We start from the raw sequence: 13,440 nt of genomic DNA, 5'->3' as shown, positions 1-13,440 counted from the left end.
TGGGAGCCAAATAAACAAAGAGAAGGCAGCGACAAGGAGGATTAAGAACGAGAAAGCGGCTGTGTCCAACGCCGTACAGAGGTCACAGGCGTCCCCCTGGCTTGGCGATAAGTGACCTTTGCCGGGGCAATTTCTGTGGTAAGAGGTGAGGGCGGGAGCTACACGGCAACAAATGACGGAACGCGGGAGAAAAACGCCAAGGTGAGGCGGCGAATGAAGAGACCCTAGCGCGGTGCCCTCACTCGCCCCGGGGAATTTCCAAAGCCAGAGTCGGGAGCTGTGTGGTGAAAGGAACCTTCCCAGGCAGGGATCTGGATGCCGCCTAGGAAACCTGTCTGCCTCGCAACCCTTAGGTAGGCGTAGCTCCAAGGTCAGGGTCACCTCAGGCCTCCGCCACCCGTCACCTTGACGACCAACTTAAAAAAAAAAGAACCGGAAAGAACGGAAGTAGTCAGATCATCTCGCGATATCTGGTGCGCCGGCGCCGTCGGCCTTCCGGGCCCGGGACCGGCGGCCGGCTATCGCGAGACTTGCCTGGGGGGCGGTTGAGGAGGGGCTCTGAGCGCGGGGCCCGACGGTCCGGAAAGCTGGAGCGGCTGCTGCTGGCGGTGGAACATGTCGGAGTCAGAGCTCGGCCGGAAGTGGGACCGGTGCTTGGCGGACGCCGTCGTGAAGATAGGTGAGGAGCTCCTCGTCGTGTCCGGCGGGCCCCTCCGGGAGCCGAGTCGTCGGCCCGAGGGCCCGCTGACTCGGAGGGTGGAGGAGAAGCCCCGTGAGGCGTCCACTGGGAGGGGAGAGGTCAGGCCGTCCGGCCTGTTCAGCCACTCAGGCCGGGGCTCGGGGCCTCCGGGGCCCAGGTCACTTGGGCGGGCTGGGGGACACGGGCCGCAGGAGCCTGGGGGGATTGCCCGAGCTGGGAGGGCTGCAGCTGCTGCAGCTCCGAAGAAGTGGGGGTCGCGTCGGCAGGCGGCCGGAGAGTTGCGGGGCTCTGCAAGTGGAAGCGGCGTGTGCAGGGGCAGAGGGGCCAGGGGCTGAGGGTTCTCCTGGGGTCACGCCTCTCTGAGGCCACATTCCTCCCCTGCTGAATCAAAAGTGCCTGCCGAGAAGGTCATCTGCAAGCCTTTTATAGATTCTGCCAGGGCTCACGTGGGTTGCTGCCATTCGCGACTTGGAACCTGATTTATCAGCCTCGGAGTAGTTTGAGGCCTGAAAGCGGGGACGTTAGTGCCGGTCATCTGGACGGAGAATCGACTTGGAAAGTTAAGAGGCCGAGTGGTCCCTTTTGAGCCCGTCGTGTCACCCGTGTAGCCTTTTAACATGTGCTCCGTGAGGACACAGACTGTGAAGTCAGTGCTCGGACGGGAGTTCAGTTCAGTCGCTCAGTCGTGTCCAACTCTTCCGGGCCCCATGGACTGCAGCATGCCAGGCCTCCCTGTCCTTCACCATCTCCCGGAGTTTACTCAAACTCATGTCCATCCAGTCGGTGATGCCATCCAACCATCTCATCCTCTGTCGTCCCCTTCTCCTCCTGCCTTCCAACGCTTCCCAGCATCAGGGTCTTTTCCAATGAGTCGGTTCTTAGCATCAGGTGGCCAAAGTACTGGGGTTTCAGCTTCAGCATCAGTCCTTCCAATGAATATTCAGGACCGATTTCCTTTAGAATGGACTGTTTGGGACTTGGAACCTGATTTATCAGCCTTGTAGTAGTTTCAGGCCCGAAAGCAGAGACATTAGTGCTGGTCATCTGGAAGGAGAATTGACTTGGAAAGTTAAGAGACCAAGCGGTCCCTTTTGAGCCCATCTTGTCACTTGTGTAGCCTTTTAACATGTGCTTCATGACGACACAGACTGTGAAGTCAGTGCTCGGAGGGGAGAGGGAAACTCTTGCTAAGTGCCAGGCTGCTCGATGTGCAGCTTAATTTGATCAGGGTCTGGTGGTGGTTTAGTCGCTTAGTCGTGTCCGACTCTTTGTGACCCCATGGACTGTAGCCCACCAGGCTCCTCTGTCCATGGGATTTCCCAGGGAAGAACACGAGTGGGTTGTCATGCCCTCCTCCAGGGGGTTTTCTTGACCCAGGGATGGAACCCAGGTCTTCTGCATTGCAGGCAGATTCTTTACTGACTGAGCTATGAGGGAAGCCCATTGATCAGGGCCTAATCAATGGCAAAGTTGGGAATTTAACGCAGGTATTTTGGCTTCACATCCCATGCTTTTCTTCAATACTTTTATTACCTGAATTTGATATTTTTGTATGGAAATCTTAAAGAGTATTTAAGAGGATTTAGGATTGTGCTCTTGAATGAAAATATTGGAAAAGAAATAAAACTGTAAGCAGGGATGTTTTCTGGTTTATTCACTGTTGTAGCTTCAGTGCCCTGAAGAGCGCTTAATAAAAAATGTTGAGAATGAGTCAGTAAGTGAATTTATCTCAGCTTTCAGTTCACCACTTACCAGCTGTGTGATTTTGGGCAAGTTATCAAACCTCTCTGTGCCTGCTTCCTCATTTGTATTGAGTAAATTGGCCATAATATTACTGTCTTACAGAGTTGTTTTGAGGATTAAATGAGTGAGTTTATGTAGAGGCTTAACTGTGAAATGGGGATTAAGAGACAGATTTACCTAAAAGGATGCTGAATGTTGAAGGACAGAAAAGTATACAAGATATTTGCGCAATGCCTGGCACTGACTATGTAGTCAGTAACGAGTGATAGTAATAATTGTTGATGTTAATATCATGCCACTGATGATCGGGCTTCTCGGGTGGCTCAGTGGTAAAGAATCTGCCTGCCGACACAGGAGACATGGGTTTGATCACTTGGTTGGGAAGATCCCCTGGAGGAGGAAATGGCAGCCCACTCCAGTATTCTTGCCTAGAGAATCCCATGGACAGAGGAGCCTGGCGGTCTACAGTCCACGGGGTCACAGAGTCCACCTGACTGAGCGACTGAGCGTGTGCATGCGCACACACTGATGGTCACCTGAGGTGGTGAGCAGTGTGTGTCATTCGTGAGTGGGACATTGGGGGCGTGGGGGCATACACAGGTGGAGTAATTAAATGAAGCATGAAGTGACGCTCAGCCGTGTCCGAGTCTTTGCGACCCCATGCACTATACAGTTCGTGGAATTCTCCAGGCCAGAATACTGGAGTGGGTAGCCTTTCCCTTCTCCAGGGAATCTTCCCAACCCAGGGACCGAACTCAGGTCTCCCGAATTGCAGGGGGATTCTTTATCAGCTGAGCCACAAGGGAAGCCCAAATGAAGCATGGTGATATGTAGTTACAGAGGAAAATTAAAATGAGGTATTCCAATTCTTTGTTGTAGAGCTATTATAAATCAAGTAAGTGCTGTGGTAGGTTGGGAGAAATGGGCCTTTAGCAAGGCTTTGGATAATGACTTGGATAGTTAGGGAGAGTGGAAGAACTTGAGCAAAGGCTGGTTAAACTTTTATGGAGGAGGAAACTGAGGCACGGAGAGGTTAAGTGGCTAGAAGTAAGGAGCTGGGGTTAGCACCCAGGTGTTCTGATTTCAGCACCCACTACTCCCTAAAGAAGGCTGGTTTGAGCGGAGTCAGAATTGTGAAATATCTTAGAGAGATTCTACTTTTTCTTGAAGCCTTTTGAGTTGCCTTTGGCTTTTTCACATACATTCTACATATTCACCACCTCTGTCTTAAAAATCTGTTGCTTTCTGCTCCCAGGGCACAGTAAGTCGAGGCTGGTGGGGGATCATGAGCTAGTTAACAAATATGTACTGAGCTGTGGGCCAGCCAGTGGGCAAATAGAGAAGCAGAAGGCATTTCACTGCCCTCAACAGGGAACTGATGTGATGTAAATGGAATTTTGGTATGATTGTTCTGGCAGTGTTTTATACAGAACAAGTCAGAAGTAGAGAAGGCTGCAAATGTGAAGTGAAAAGTCTGAACTGTTAGACCAGAAAGGAGTGGGTATATTTGAGAAACTTCACAAACTTTTCCCCCCATTTATGGAATGGAGATAGTAACGCCCACCTACTAGGCCAGCACAGTGCCAGGTACATACCAGGAACTTAATAAATGCTGTTTTCTTTATCTTCTCTCCAACTGGGTTAACTTTGTCACATTGCGTTTCTTATAATAAAGATGACTCCAAGATTGGAACTTGGTTCAGCGGTGATGTCATTGATGAGAAATTGGAAGTAAAGCTGGAGGGGTGCCTGGGCACCTCATTTCACTCGGTTACATCTGGGACTTAGTAACTGATCGTGTGAGGTGGCAGGAGAGAGACTGTAGGGAGGAGACAAGCTCATAATTTTGGTGGTTTTTCTGCTTCCATGGTTGGATTTGTTTGAGAATGGTAATGGGGTTGAGAAGAGGGTTTTTTTTAAATTATTTTACTTACCCATTTTTGGCTGCGCTGGGTCTTTGTTGCTGCGTGGGCTGCTCTAGTTGCGGCGTGCGCGTTCCCCCTGCGGGCCTCGCTCCGGGGCTGTGTGGGCCTCAGGCGTTCCGGCCCATGGGCCCCGCTTAGCGCAGGCGCAGTGGCTGCGGCGCACGCGCGGAGTTGCTCTGCGGCAGGTGGGGTCTTCCGAACCAGGGATGGAACCCACGTCTCCTGCACTGGCGGGCGGACTCTCTACCACTGAGCCGCCAGGGAAGCCCCGGGAAGAGGGTTGTAATTTTGAGGGAGAAGCTGAGTTCAGATTTTGAGGAGATAGCCCTTAAGTAACGGACTTCGAGGAAGGGTATGTGAGAAATGCGGTGTGGAAGTGTAATTCCGGGAGACTTCCGTCTAAGAGGATTGAGACTGTGGGATGCGCGCTCTTCTGTCGTGAGTGTTCTAGTTCTTATTCCTGTAGGCAGTGAGATTGTAGAACTCTTGAAACCTCTCTGGCTGCCTGCTTTTCTGGTGCTTCAAAATGGAGATGGAAACGCAGGGAATGGCAGCCCGCCATAAGGTAGAGGTTTGGTAGAAGACGTAGGCAGGGAAGAAGGGCCAAGGCAAGCTTTCAGCTGCATGTGGATCGTTTCACATCTTCTGCCTTGAAGGAGGCGGAAGGGAGGTCACGGTGAACGGACAGCTCCCTTGGTGAGCACTGCTCACTGGCACCTTCTACCTAAGCATTCTCAGTCTTTTCCCACTGGTTTGCTGAAAAATGAATGTTTTATTATTATTAAAAAAAAATTTTTTTTTGCCATGAACTGTTGTTGCTTTTATCTGTCTTTTATTGCAGTATAATTGCTTTACACTGTTGTATTCGTTTCTGCCTGACAGCAAAGCGAATCGGCTATACGTGCGCTTGTATCCCCGCCCTCCTGCCCCTCCCGCCCCCAGCCCCACCCACCGGCTCACCACCGAGCCCCCGGCGAGCTCCCTGGGCTTCGCTGCAGGCTCCCACTGGCTGTTCTACACACACGGTGGAGTGAAAAGTGCCTGTTTCAGTTGCTCACGTGTAGCCTAGATATTGTACAGCTGAGTTAAAGAGCTCTTGTAAGCATGTACTTGAAGCACAGGTTTTTTAAAAAAACTGTTCTTCAAGGATTTACTCTGAAGCTTGAGTAATGTTCTCATATAAATTGTCCTATAGGAAGAGCTACATTTATTTATAAATACCCCCTCCCTTTCCTATCATAGGAAAAGCTATATTATTTCTCCCATATTCTGGATTTAAAATACTATTTATTTGTGTGTAATAGGAGTGTGTGGGGTAGAAACTTTCTAATACCGTTTACCCTGGTGTCTTGAGCCTGTTGAATCAAGGAAACAACAGACACCCCCCGTAACAGGCACGGGAGGCCGTTGTTCACTGCACGTGTTCCTGTCTTCTTCCTCATTCCTTTCTTTTCCTTGCTCCCTCTCACATTTTTACCTTTCTCTTCGGCCTCCATTCTTATTCCTGCCACTGCCACCCATATGCATTGTCTAGTTTATCCATATGGTGAGATTAATTTTTTTTTTAATAACCTTGCTAGCATTTAAGAAGTTCCTAGGTATCCTATTTATCCTTCACCACATCACTAATTTTTCTTAATAGCTCATATCACCGTCTGAAATTTGCAGTCTGTTTCTTTACTTGATTGTCCCCCCACCTTAGAATGTAAGCTTCATGAGAGTCAGAGACTGTTTTGTTCGCTGTTGACCCCCAGCCTCTGGCATACGGGAGGCATACAATAATTATTGTTAAATGAATGACATGCATTGCTGAAAATTTTGTAGGCTGTATTCTCTGCCCATACTTGCTACCCAGTATGTTTATTAACTGAATGAATAGCTCTTAAATTTTAAAAGTCCAAGTAAGGTCAATTTCATATGAATTTCTGCCAGTTCACACTTGGATCACGTGGGCTTGTACTCTTGGAACTTCTACCAACTTTTTAGATTTCATATGGGCATGTAAATTAGTGTCAGTAATCTTAATAATAAAGTAGTATTAGAAATATTTGGGACTAGTCAACGCAGAAATGTAAACCAGAGAGCACTTTTTTATTTAAACAAGGAGAGGGTTGGTGTTGGTTTAAGTGGTAGTGCCAAAGCCTTATAGCAGGAAATGAAAAGGGAGTGAAGAACATTACATTTTATGAATAGCGTGTTCCGTTAGTTTTATGTGAATGCATCATTAATAGTTTTGGCTAATTTATGGATTTATTTTTAAGTTTTATCAGATTTATTAAATGCTCTGGTTTTCTTCCGCACTTGGTTCATGGGCTGTGCCATTTGTTTTTCTTGTACATTCTGAGTAGTTAAGTCTTGTGTGCGCCCTCATGAATAAGACGCCCGTTCTTGCTGGTGCGGCTGGCAGGCCTGATATGGCGCTCACATCGGAGTCTCAGTTCTGGGACGAGGCTGACGCCCTCGCCTGTGCTCGGGACTGGACAGGAGGGTCTATTTTCTCTTTCCCAGTGAAAGTGAGATTCTAGGAGATGAGAAAAATCAGGGCTATGAGACTTACGGAGGTCCTTCCTTGCAAGTTGAGAATTTCTAAGCCCTGAAAGTGTAAGTCATGGAAGCGTGGTCATTGCCCTCAGAGTCCTGTTACAGCTCACTCTTGAGTGCAGAAGGCCTGCGCTGGCAGACTGTGACCTCGTGACCAAGTTGATGTCCGTGTGACAGAGGCCAGGGCCCCAGATTTGCTGGGGGAAGCTTTGAGAAAAGTCTCCTTCTGGCCCTTCGTGATGGATTTGGAGGCCAGGCTCCTCTGTCCATGGGATTTCCCAGGCAAGAATACTGGAGTGGGTTGCCATTTCCTTCTCCAGGGGATCTCCCTGACCCAGGGATCGAACCTAGGTTTTCTGCATTACAGGCAGATTCTTTACCATCTGAGGCACCAGGGAACCCCATTTGGAGGCCTGTGGAATCCTTAACCTGACTTGAAAAGCTGTTGCACTGGCTGTGGTTCCTCCTTCCCCTCATTTCACCCCACTGTGAGACCAGAGTAAGGAATATCTACATATGGGCTGAGATCCACATATGGGCTGGGAAATACAAAAGAGAGCAAAGACATGTCATGGTTGGGAAAGGGGTTTCCTAACACCACGACTTTCCTGACAAAGGCTGTCCTTGGAGGTCAGGTGTGTTAAGCATAAGGAAAAATGCGAGCCATGGACATTTATAAGCAGCTCCTAGAATGTATTCCTTTTAATGGACTGTGATAGCCTTCACATACTTTTCCTTTGCTTTTGCCTGATTTTTTGCATTAGAAATAAAAGTACCATTGAGGACCTCTCTGTGCCTTAGCTTCCACAATTATAAAGTGGTAGTTGTTACAGTAAGGATAAAATGAGGTGATCTTTGTAGAGCAGTTGGTACATTACCTGTACTTGATAAATACTCGCTGCAGGCATTGAATGAAGGATAGCAATCATAGGTTAGAATAATGAACACTTTTGCTCTGAGTGTGAACACTGCGGGTGGTATGGAAGTATGACAATTGTTATTTCAGTTTATATACATAATAGTAATTATTACTGTATATGTCCCCAAACAGTTTAATACCAGGCATTGTGGAAAGTCCTGCCCTTCCTGAGGAATGTGAAAAGGAGGTGGTGACGTTGGAGTTTAATCTTAGAGAATATGTAGGTGTTTAGTAGGCGGAATGGGTGGAGGTCTGTATTTCCGGTCTCAGAAACTGTCCAGGAAAAGTCCCAGAGGAGAGAGAGAGACTTTGGCTCCTCCGGGAATGATGATAGTGGCTACCATTGATTGAGCACTTGGTGTGTGCCACAGACCATGATAAGCTTGTAACAGGATGTCATTTAATCTTCATAATGGTGTGAGGTGTTTTCCCCTAGTTTTTTTTTATTGTGACAAAATGCATATAATGAGATTTACCATCTAATGGGACAGGTAAATTAGGAGTTTGAGATTGACATATATACATATTACCATATACAGTATAGACAGCAAGATCCTACTGTATGGCACAGGGAAATATATTCAATATCTTGTAACAACCTATAATGGAAAAGAATCTGAAAACACACACACATATGTATAAAACTGAATCACTTTGCTGTATACGTGAAACTAACACAACATTGTAAATCAACTATCCTTCAATAAAAAACATTTTTAAATTTTAATTTAAAGAAAAAACTTGAAGTTTACCATCTTAGGCATCTTTAAGTGTACCATTAGATGGTATTAAATGTGGTTCAGTCTTGTGCAGTCATTACCGCCATCTGTCTCTGTAATGCTTCATCTTGTGAGACTGAAGCTCTGTACCCAGTTAACAGTAACTCTCCCCTCTCACGCACAGCCCCTGGCAACCACCACTCTGTTTTCTGTCTCTGTGATCTTGACTACTGTTAACTACCTCATGTAACGAGAATCTTACAGTATTTGTCTTTTTGAGATTGGCTTATTTCATGTTAAGGGCTTCCCTGGTGGTAAAGAAAATGGTAAAGAATCTGCCTACAATGTGGGAGACCCAGGTTCAATCCCTGTGTTGGGAAGATCCCCTGGAGAAGGGAATGTCTTCTACCCTCTCCAGTATTCTTGCTGGGAGAATTCCATGGAAAGAGAGGAGCCTGGCAGGCTACAGTCCATGGGGTCACAAAGAGTTGGACACGACTGAGTGACTAACACTTCACCATTTCACGTTAAAGTGCTGCACTCAATATGTCAGCCAATTTGGAAAGCTCAGCAGTGGCCACAGGACTGGAAAAGGTCAGTTTTCATTCCAGTCCCAAAGAAGGGCAATGCCAAAGGGTGTTCAAACTACTGTACAGTCATACTGATTTCACATGCTAGCAAGGTTATGCTCAAAATCCTTCCAAGATAGGATTCAGCAGTACAAGAACTTCCACGTGTACAAGTTGGGTTTTGAAGAGGCAGAGAAACCAAGAGATCAAATTGCCAACATTTGTTGAATCGTGGAGAAAGCAAGGGAGTTCCAGAAAAACATCTACTTCATTGGCTTTGTTACAGCGTTTGACTATGTGGATCACAACAAACTGGAAAATTCTTAAAGAGATGGAAGTACCGAACCACCCTGCTTGTCTCCTGAAAAACCTGTATGCGGGTCAAGAAGCAACAGTTAGAACCAGACATGGAACAGCTGTCTGATTTTAAGTTGGGAAAGGAGTATGACAAGGCTGTGTATTGTCATCCTTCTTATTTAACTTCTATACAGAGTACATCATGTGATATGCCAGGCTGGATGAATCACAAGCTGGAATCAGGATTGCCGGGAGAAATATCAATAACCTCAGATATGCAGATGATACCACTCTAAAGGCAGAAAGTGAAGAGGAACTAAACAGCCTCTTTATGAGGGTGAAAGGAGAGAGTGAAAAAGCTGGCTTAAAGCTCAACATTCAGAAAACTAAGATCATGGAATTCAGTTCCATCACTTCATGGCAAATACACAGGGGAAAAAATAGAAACAGTGGTAGATTTTATTTTCTTGGGCTCCAGAATTACTGCAGATGATGATTAGAACCACGAAATTAAAAGACCCTTGCTCCTTGGAAGGAAAGCAATGACAAACATAGACATAATATAAAAAAGCAGAGACATCACTTTGCCTGCAAAGGTCCATATAGTCAAAGCTATGGTTTTTCCAGTAGCTGTATATGGATATGAGAGTTGGACTATAAAGAAGGCTGAGCACTGAAGAATTGATGCTTTTGAACTGTGGTGTTGGAGAAGACTCTTGAGAGTCCCTTGGACTGCAAGGAGATCCAACCAGTAAATCCTAAAGGAAATCAGTCCTGAATATTTGTTAGAAGGACTGATGCTGAAGCTGAAGCTCCAGTACTTTGGCCACCTGATGCGAAGAGCTGATTCGTTGGGAAAGATCCTAATGCTGGGAAAGATGGAAGGCAAAAGAGAAAGGGGCAGCAGAGAAGGAGGTGGTTGGCTCACATCACCGACTCAATGCATGTGAATCTGAGCAAACCTGAGGTGCTGGCGGACAGAGAAGCCTGGTGTGCTATAGTCCACGAAGCCTCCGAGTGTCGGCCACGACTAGTGACTGAGCAGCAGTGGCAGTTCTACTCTGAACTGTTTGAGCATCTGCCGTACTATTTTCCACAGTGACTGTACCATTTTATATTCTTAGCAACACTGCACATGAGTCCCAGTTTCTTCACATCCTCAGCAATATTTGTTTTTCTTTAAAAAATTTTTTTATGGTAGCCATCATAATCAGTGTAGTGTAGTATCTTATTGTAACTGTGATTTGCATTTCTTTAATAATTAGTGATGTTGAGTGCATCTTTTCATATGGTTATTGGCCACTTGTGTATCTTTGGAGAAATGTCTGTTCGAGTCCTTTGTCCATCGTTGAATTATTTTTGTTGCATTTAGGATTTCTCTATATATTCTTATATTAATCCCTTATCAGATCTATGATTTGCAAATATTTTCTCCTGTGTATGTGGGATGCCTTTTGCCTCTGCTCTTATCTTTTGGTACACAAAATTTGAAAATTTTTATGATGTCCAGTTTGTCAGTTTTTGTTGGCTGCTTTTGGTGTCTGAGCAGCAAAAAAAACCCTCTATTTCTCCTCTACCCTCATACTCACAGTTCTTCTAATGTTGGATGTGTGGGTATTCCACACCAGGCTATTCTCTGACACTAGCTGGGTGTTCCATAACACAATTCAATTTTGACACTAACAAGACAGCACAGACCCTGTCCCCTGAGAGTCTCACTTCAGATGCCAGTCACAAGTCCAGATTGTTACTGGTGCTTCTGACTGGCTGTGAATCAGAGGTTCCCATGCTTCCCTCCTAGTGGTCGATAATTTGTTAGAGTGGCTCACAGAACTTGGGAAAACAGTTTACTTACTGGGCTTCCCTCATAGGTTAGGTGGTAAAGAATCTGCCTGCAATGCAGGAGACCCGAGTTCAATTTCTGGGTTGGGAAGGTCCCCTGGAGAAGGAAATGGCAACCCATTCCAGTATTCTTGCCTGGGAAATCCCATGGGCAGAGGAGCCTGGTGGGCTACAGTCCATGGGGTCACAAGAGTTGGACACGACTTAGCTACTAAACCACCACCAGTAGATTACCAGTTTATTACCAAGCATACTAAAGAATATGAATGAACAGCCAGATGAAGAAATACATTTGGCAGGTCCCAAAGGATTCCAAGCACAGGAGTTTCTGTTTCAGTCGAGTTGGGTGTACCTTCCTCCTAGATGTATTCACCATCCTGGAAGCTTTTAGAACCCCATACTTTTTGGGTTTTTCAGAAGCTTCATCATGAAGCCATGATTAATCATTAACTCAGTCTCCAACCCATCTCCCATTCTTGGAGTCTGGGGGATGGGGCTGAAAATTCCAAGGGTGGCTTGGTCTTTCTGGTGGTCAGCCCTCATCTTGAAGCTATGCAGGAGCCCACCAAGAGTTGCCTCATTGTAGCAAAAGACATGTCTGTCACCCAGGAAATTCTAAGCAATTTAGGAGCTCTCTGCCAGAAACTGGAGGCACAGACCAATATATATTTTTTTTCTGTGATTTCATATCCAAGAAATCATTGCCACATCCAGTGTTGTGACACTTTTGTCCTATGTATTTTTTTGCATGTGGATATCCAGTTTTCTCAGGACCGTTTGTTGAAAAGACAGGCCTTTCCCTGCTGAATGGTTTTGGTACCCTTGTCAAAAATCATTTGACCATTTATGTTGTTGTGGTCTATAGCCCTTCAGGCTTCTCTGTCCATGGAATTTTCCAGGCAGGTATACTGGAGTGGGTTGCCATTTCCTACTCGGGATCTTCCTGACCCAGGGATCAAACCCATGTCTCCTGCATTGGCAGACGGATTCTTTTACCACTGGGTCACCTGGGAAGCCTTGACCATATATGCAGGAGTTTATTTCTAGGCTTTCTATTCCATTGATCTATCTGTCTTTATGCCACTACTACACTGGATTGGTCGGTTGGCTGTTTTGTTTTGTTTTTACTGTGCTGTTTGACTTGTGGGATCTTAGTTCCTCGACTAGAGGTTGAACCCGGCCCGTCAGTGAAAGCTCTAAGTCCTCACCACTGGACTTCTGGGGAATCTCCAGTACTTGCTGTTTTTATAGCTGTAGCTCTGTAGTGGGCTCCTGGGTAGCTCAGCCGGTAAAGAATCCGCCTGCAGTGCAGGAGAGCCCAGGTCAAACCCTGGGTCAGGAATTTCCCCTGGAGAAGGGATAGGCTACCCACTCCAGTATTCTTGGGCTTCCCTGGTGGCTCAGACGGTAAAGAATCTGCCTGCAATGCAGGATACCTGGGTTCGATCCCCCGGTTGGGAAGATCCCCTGGAGGAGGGCATGGCAACCCACTCCAGTATTCTGGCTTGGAGAATCCCCATGGACAGAGGAGGCTGGTGGGCTACAGTCCACGGGGTTGCAAAGAGTTGGACACGACTGAGTGTCTAAGTACAACACAACACAGCTTTGTAGTAAGTTTTGAAATCAGAAAATATGTCTCCTGGTTTGTTCTTTTTCAGGATTATTTTGGCTATTGAGGGTCCCTTGAGATTCCATATGAATTTTAGGATGGGTTTTCTGTTTCTGTAGAATATGTTGAATGTTTGATTTCAGAGAGAACCCTGCAGTAGCAGGAGGAGAATGAACTGGAAAGGGCCAGACTGAGAGCAGGGATGGGTTGGTATACTGTTGCAAAGTCAGGTCAAAAGGGAAGTGATTAGAGGTTAGAGGAGCTCAGCTCTAAGATGAGGGCAGAAGGAGTGGAATGGGGACATGTAATGGTGACAGGACTGCAGTAATGTTTACAGAACTCGATGTGTAGGTTCATGAGCCAGAGTCGTCAGGGGTGATGTCAGACCTACGTAAGTGGAGAAAGGAGTTGCGGTTGACAATTAGGAGAGGCAGGAGGGGAGCGAGCCCAAGTAACATTTTGCAGTTTATTAATTCCCGATATGTCTTAGATTTGCCTCTGGTTGTATGCAACTCAGCCAACAGAGATGGAGGTTACTGCTGTGTCATGCATTCATCTTCACGAAAAGAAAGGTTT

At 46.5% G+C, this 13,440-nt stretch overlaps 1 protein-coding gene across 1 annotated transcript in view; it reads left to right on the top strand.

Moving 5' to 3' along the window:
• Positions 1-560: 560 nt before the first annotated feature.
• Positions 561-13,440, top strand: part of MICOS10 (mitochondrial contact site and cristae organizing system subunit 10) — a 33,819-nt gene continuing 20,939 nt past the window's right edge. The window contains exon 1 of the mRNA XM_081574897.1: positions 561-679. Coding sequence (XP_081431023.1) covers positions 616-679 — 64 coding nt within the window. The 5' untranslated portion in view covers positions 561-615. The remainder of the gene's footprint in view (positions 680-13,440) is intronic.

Source organism: Giraffa tippelskirchi, chromosome 3, assembly GCF_054371585.1.
Source record: "Giraffa tippelskirchi isolate mGirTip1 chromosome 3, T2T-mGirTip1v1.2.pri, whole genome shotgun sequence".
Lineage (NCBI taxonomy): Eukaryota > Metazoa > Chordata > Mammalia > Artiodactyla > Giraffidae > Giraffa > Giraffa tippelskirchi.
The sequence above is the reverse complement of the archived record's forward strand: the minus strand, read 5'-3'. Positions and strand labels throughout refer to the sequence as shown.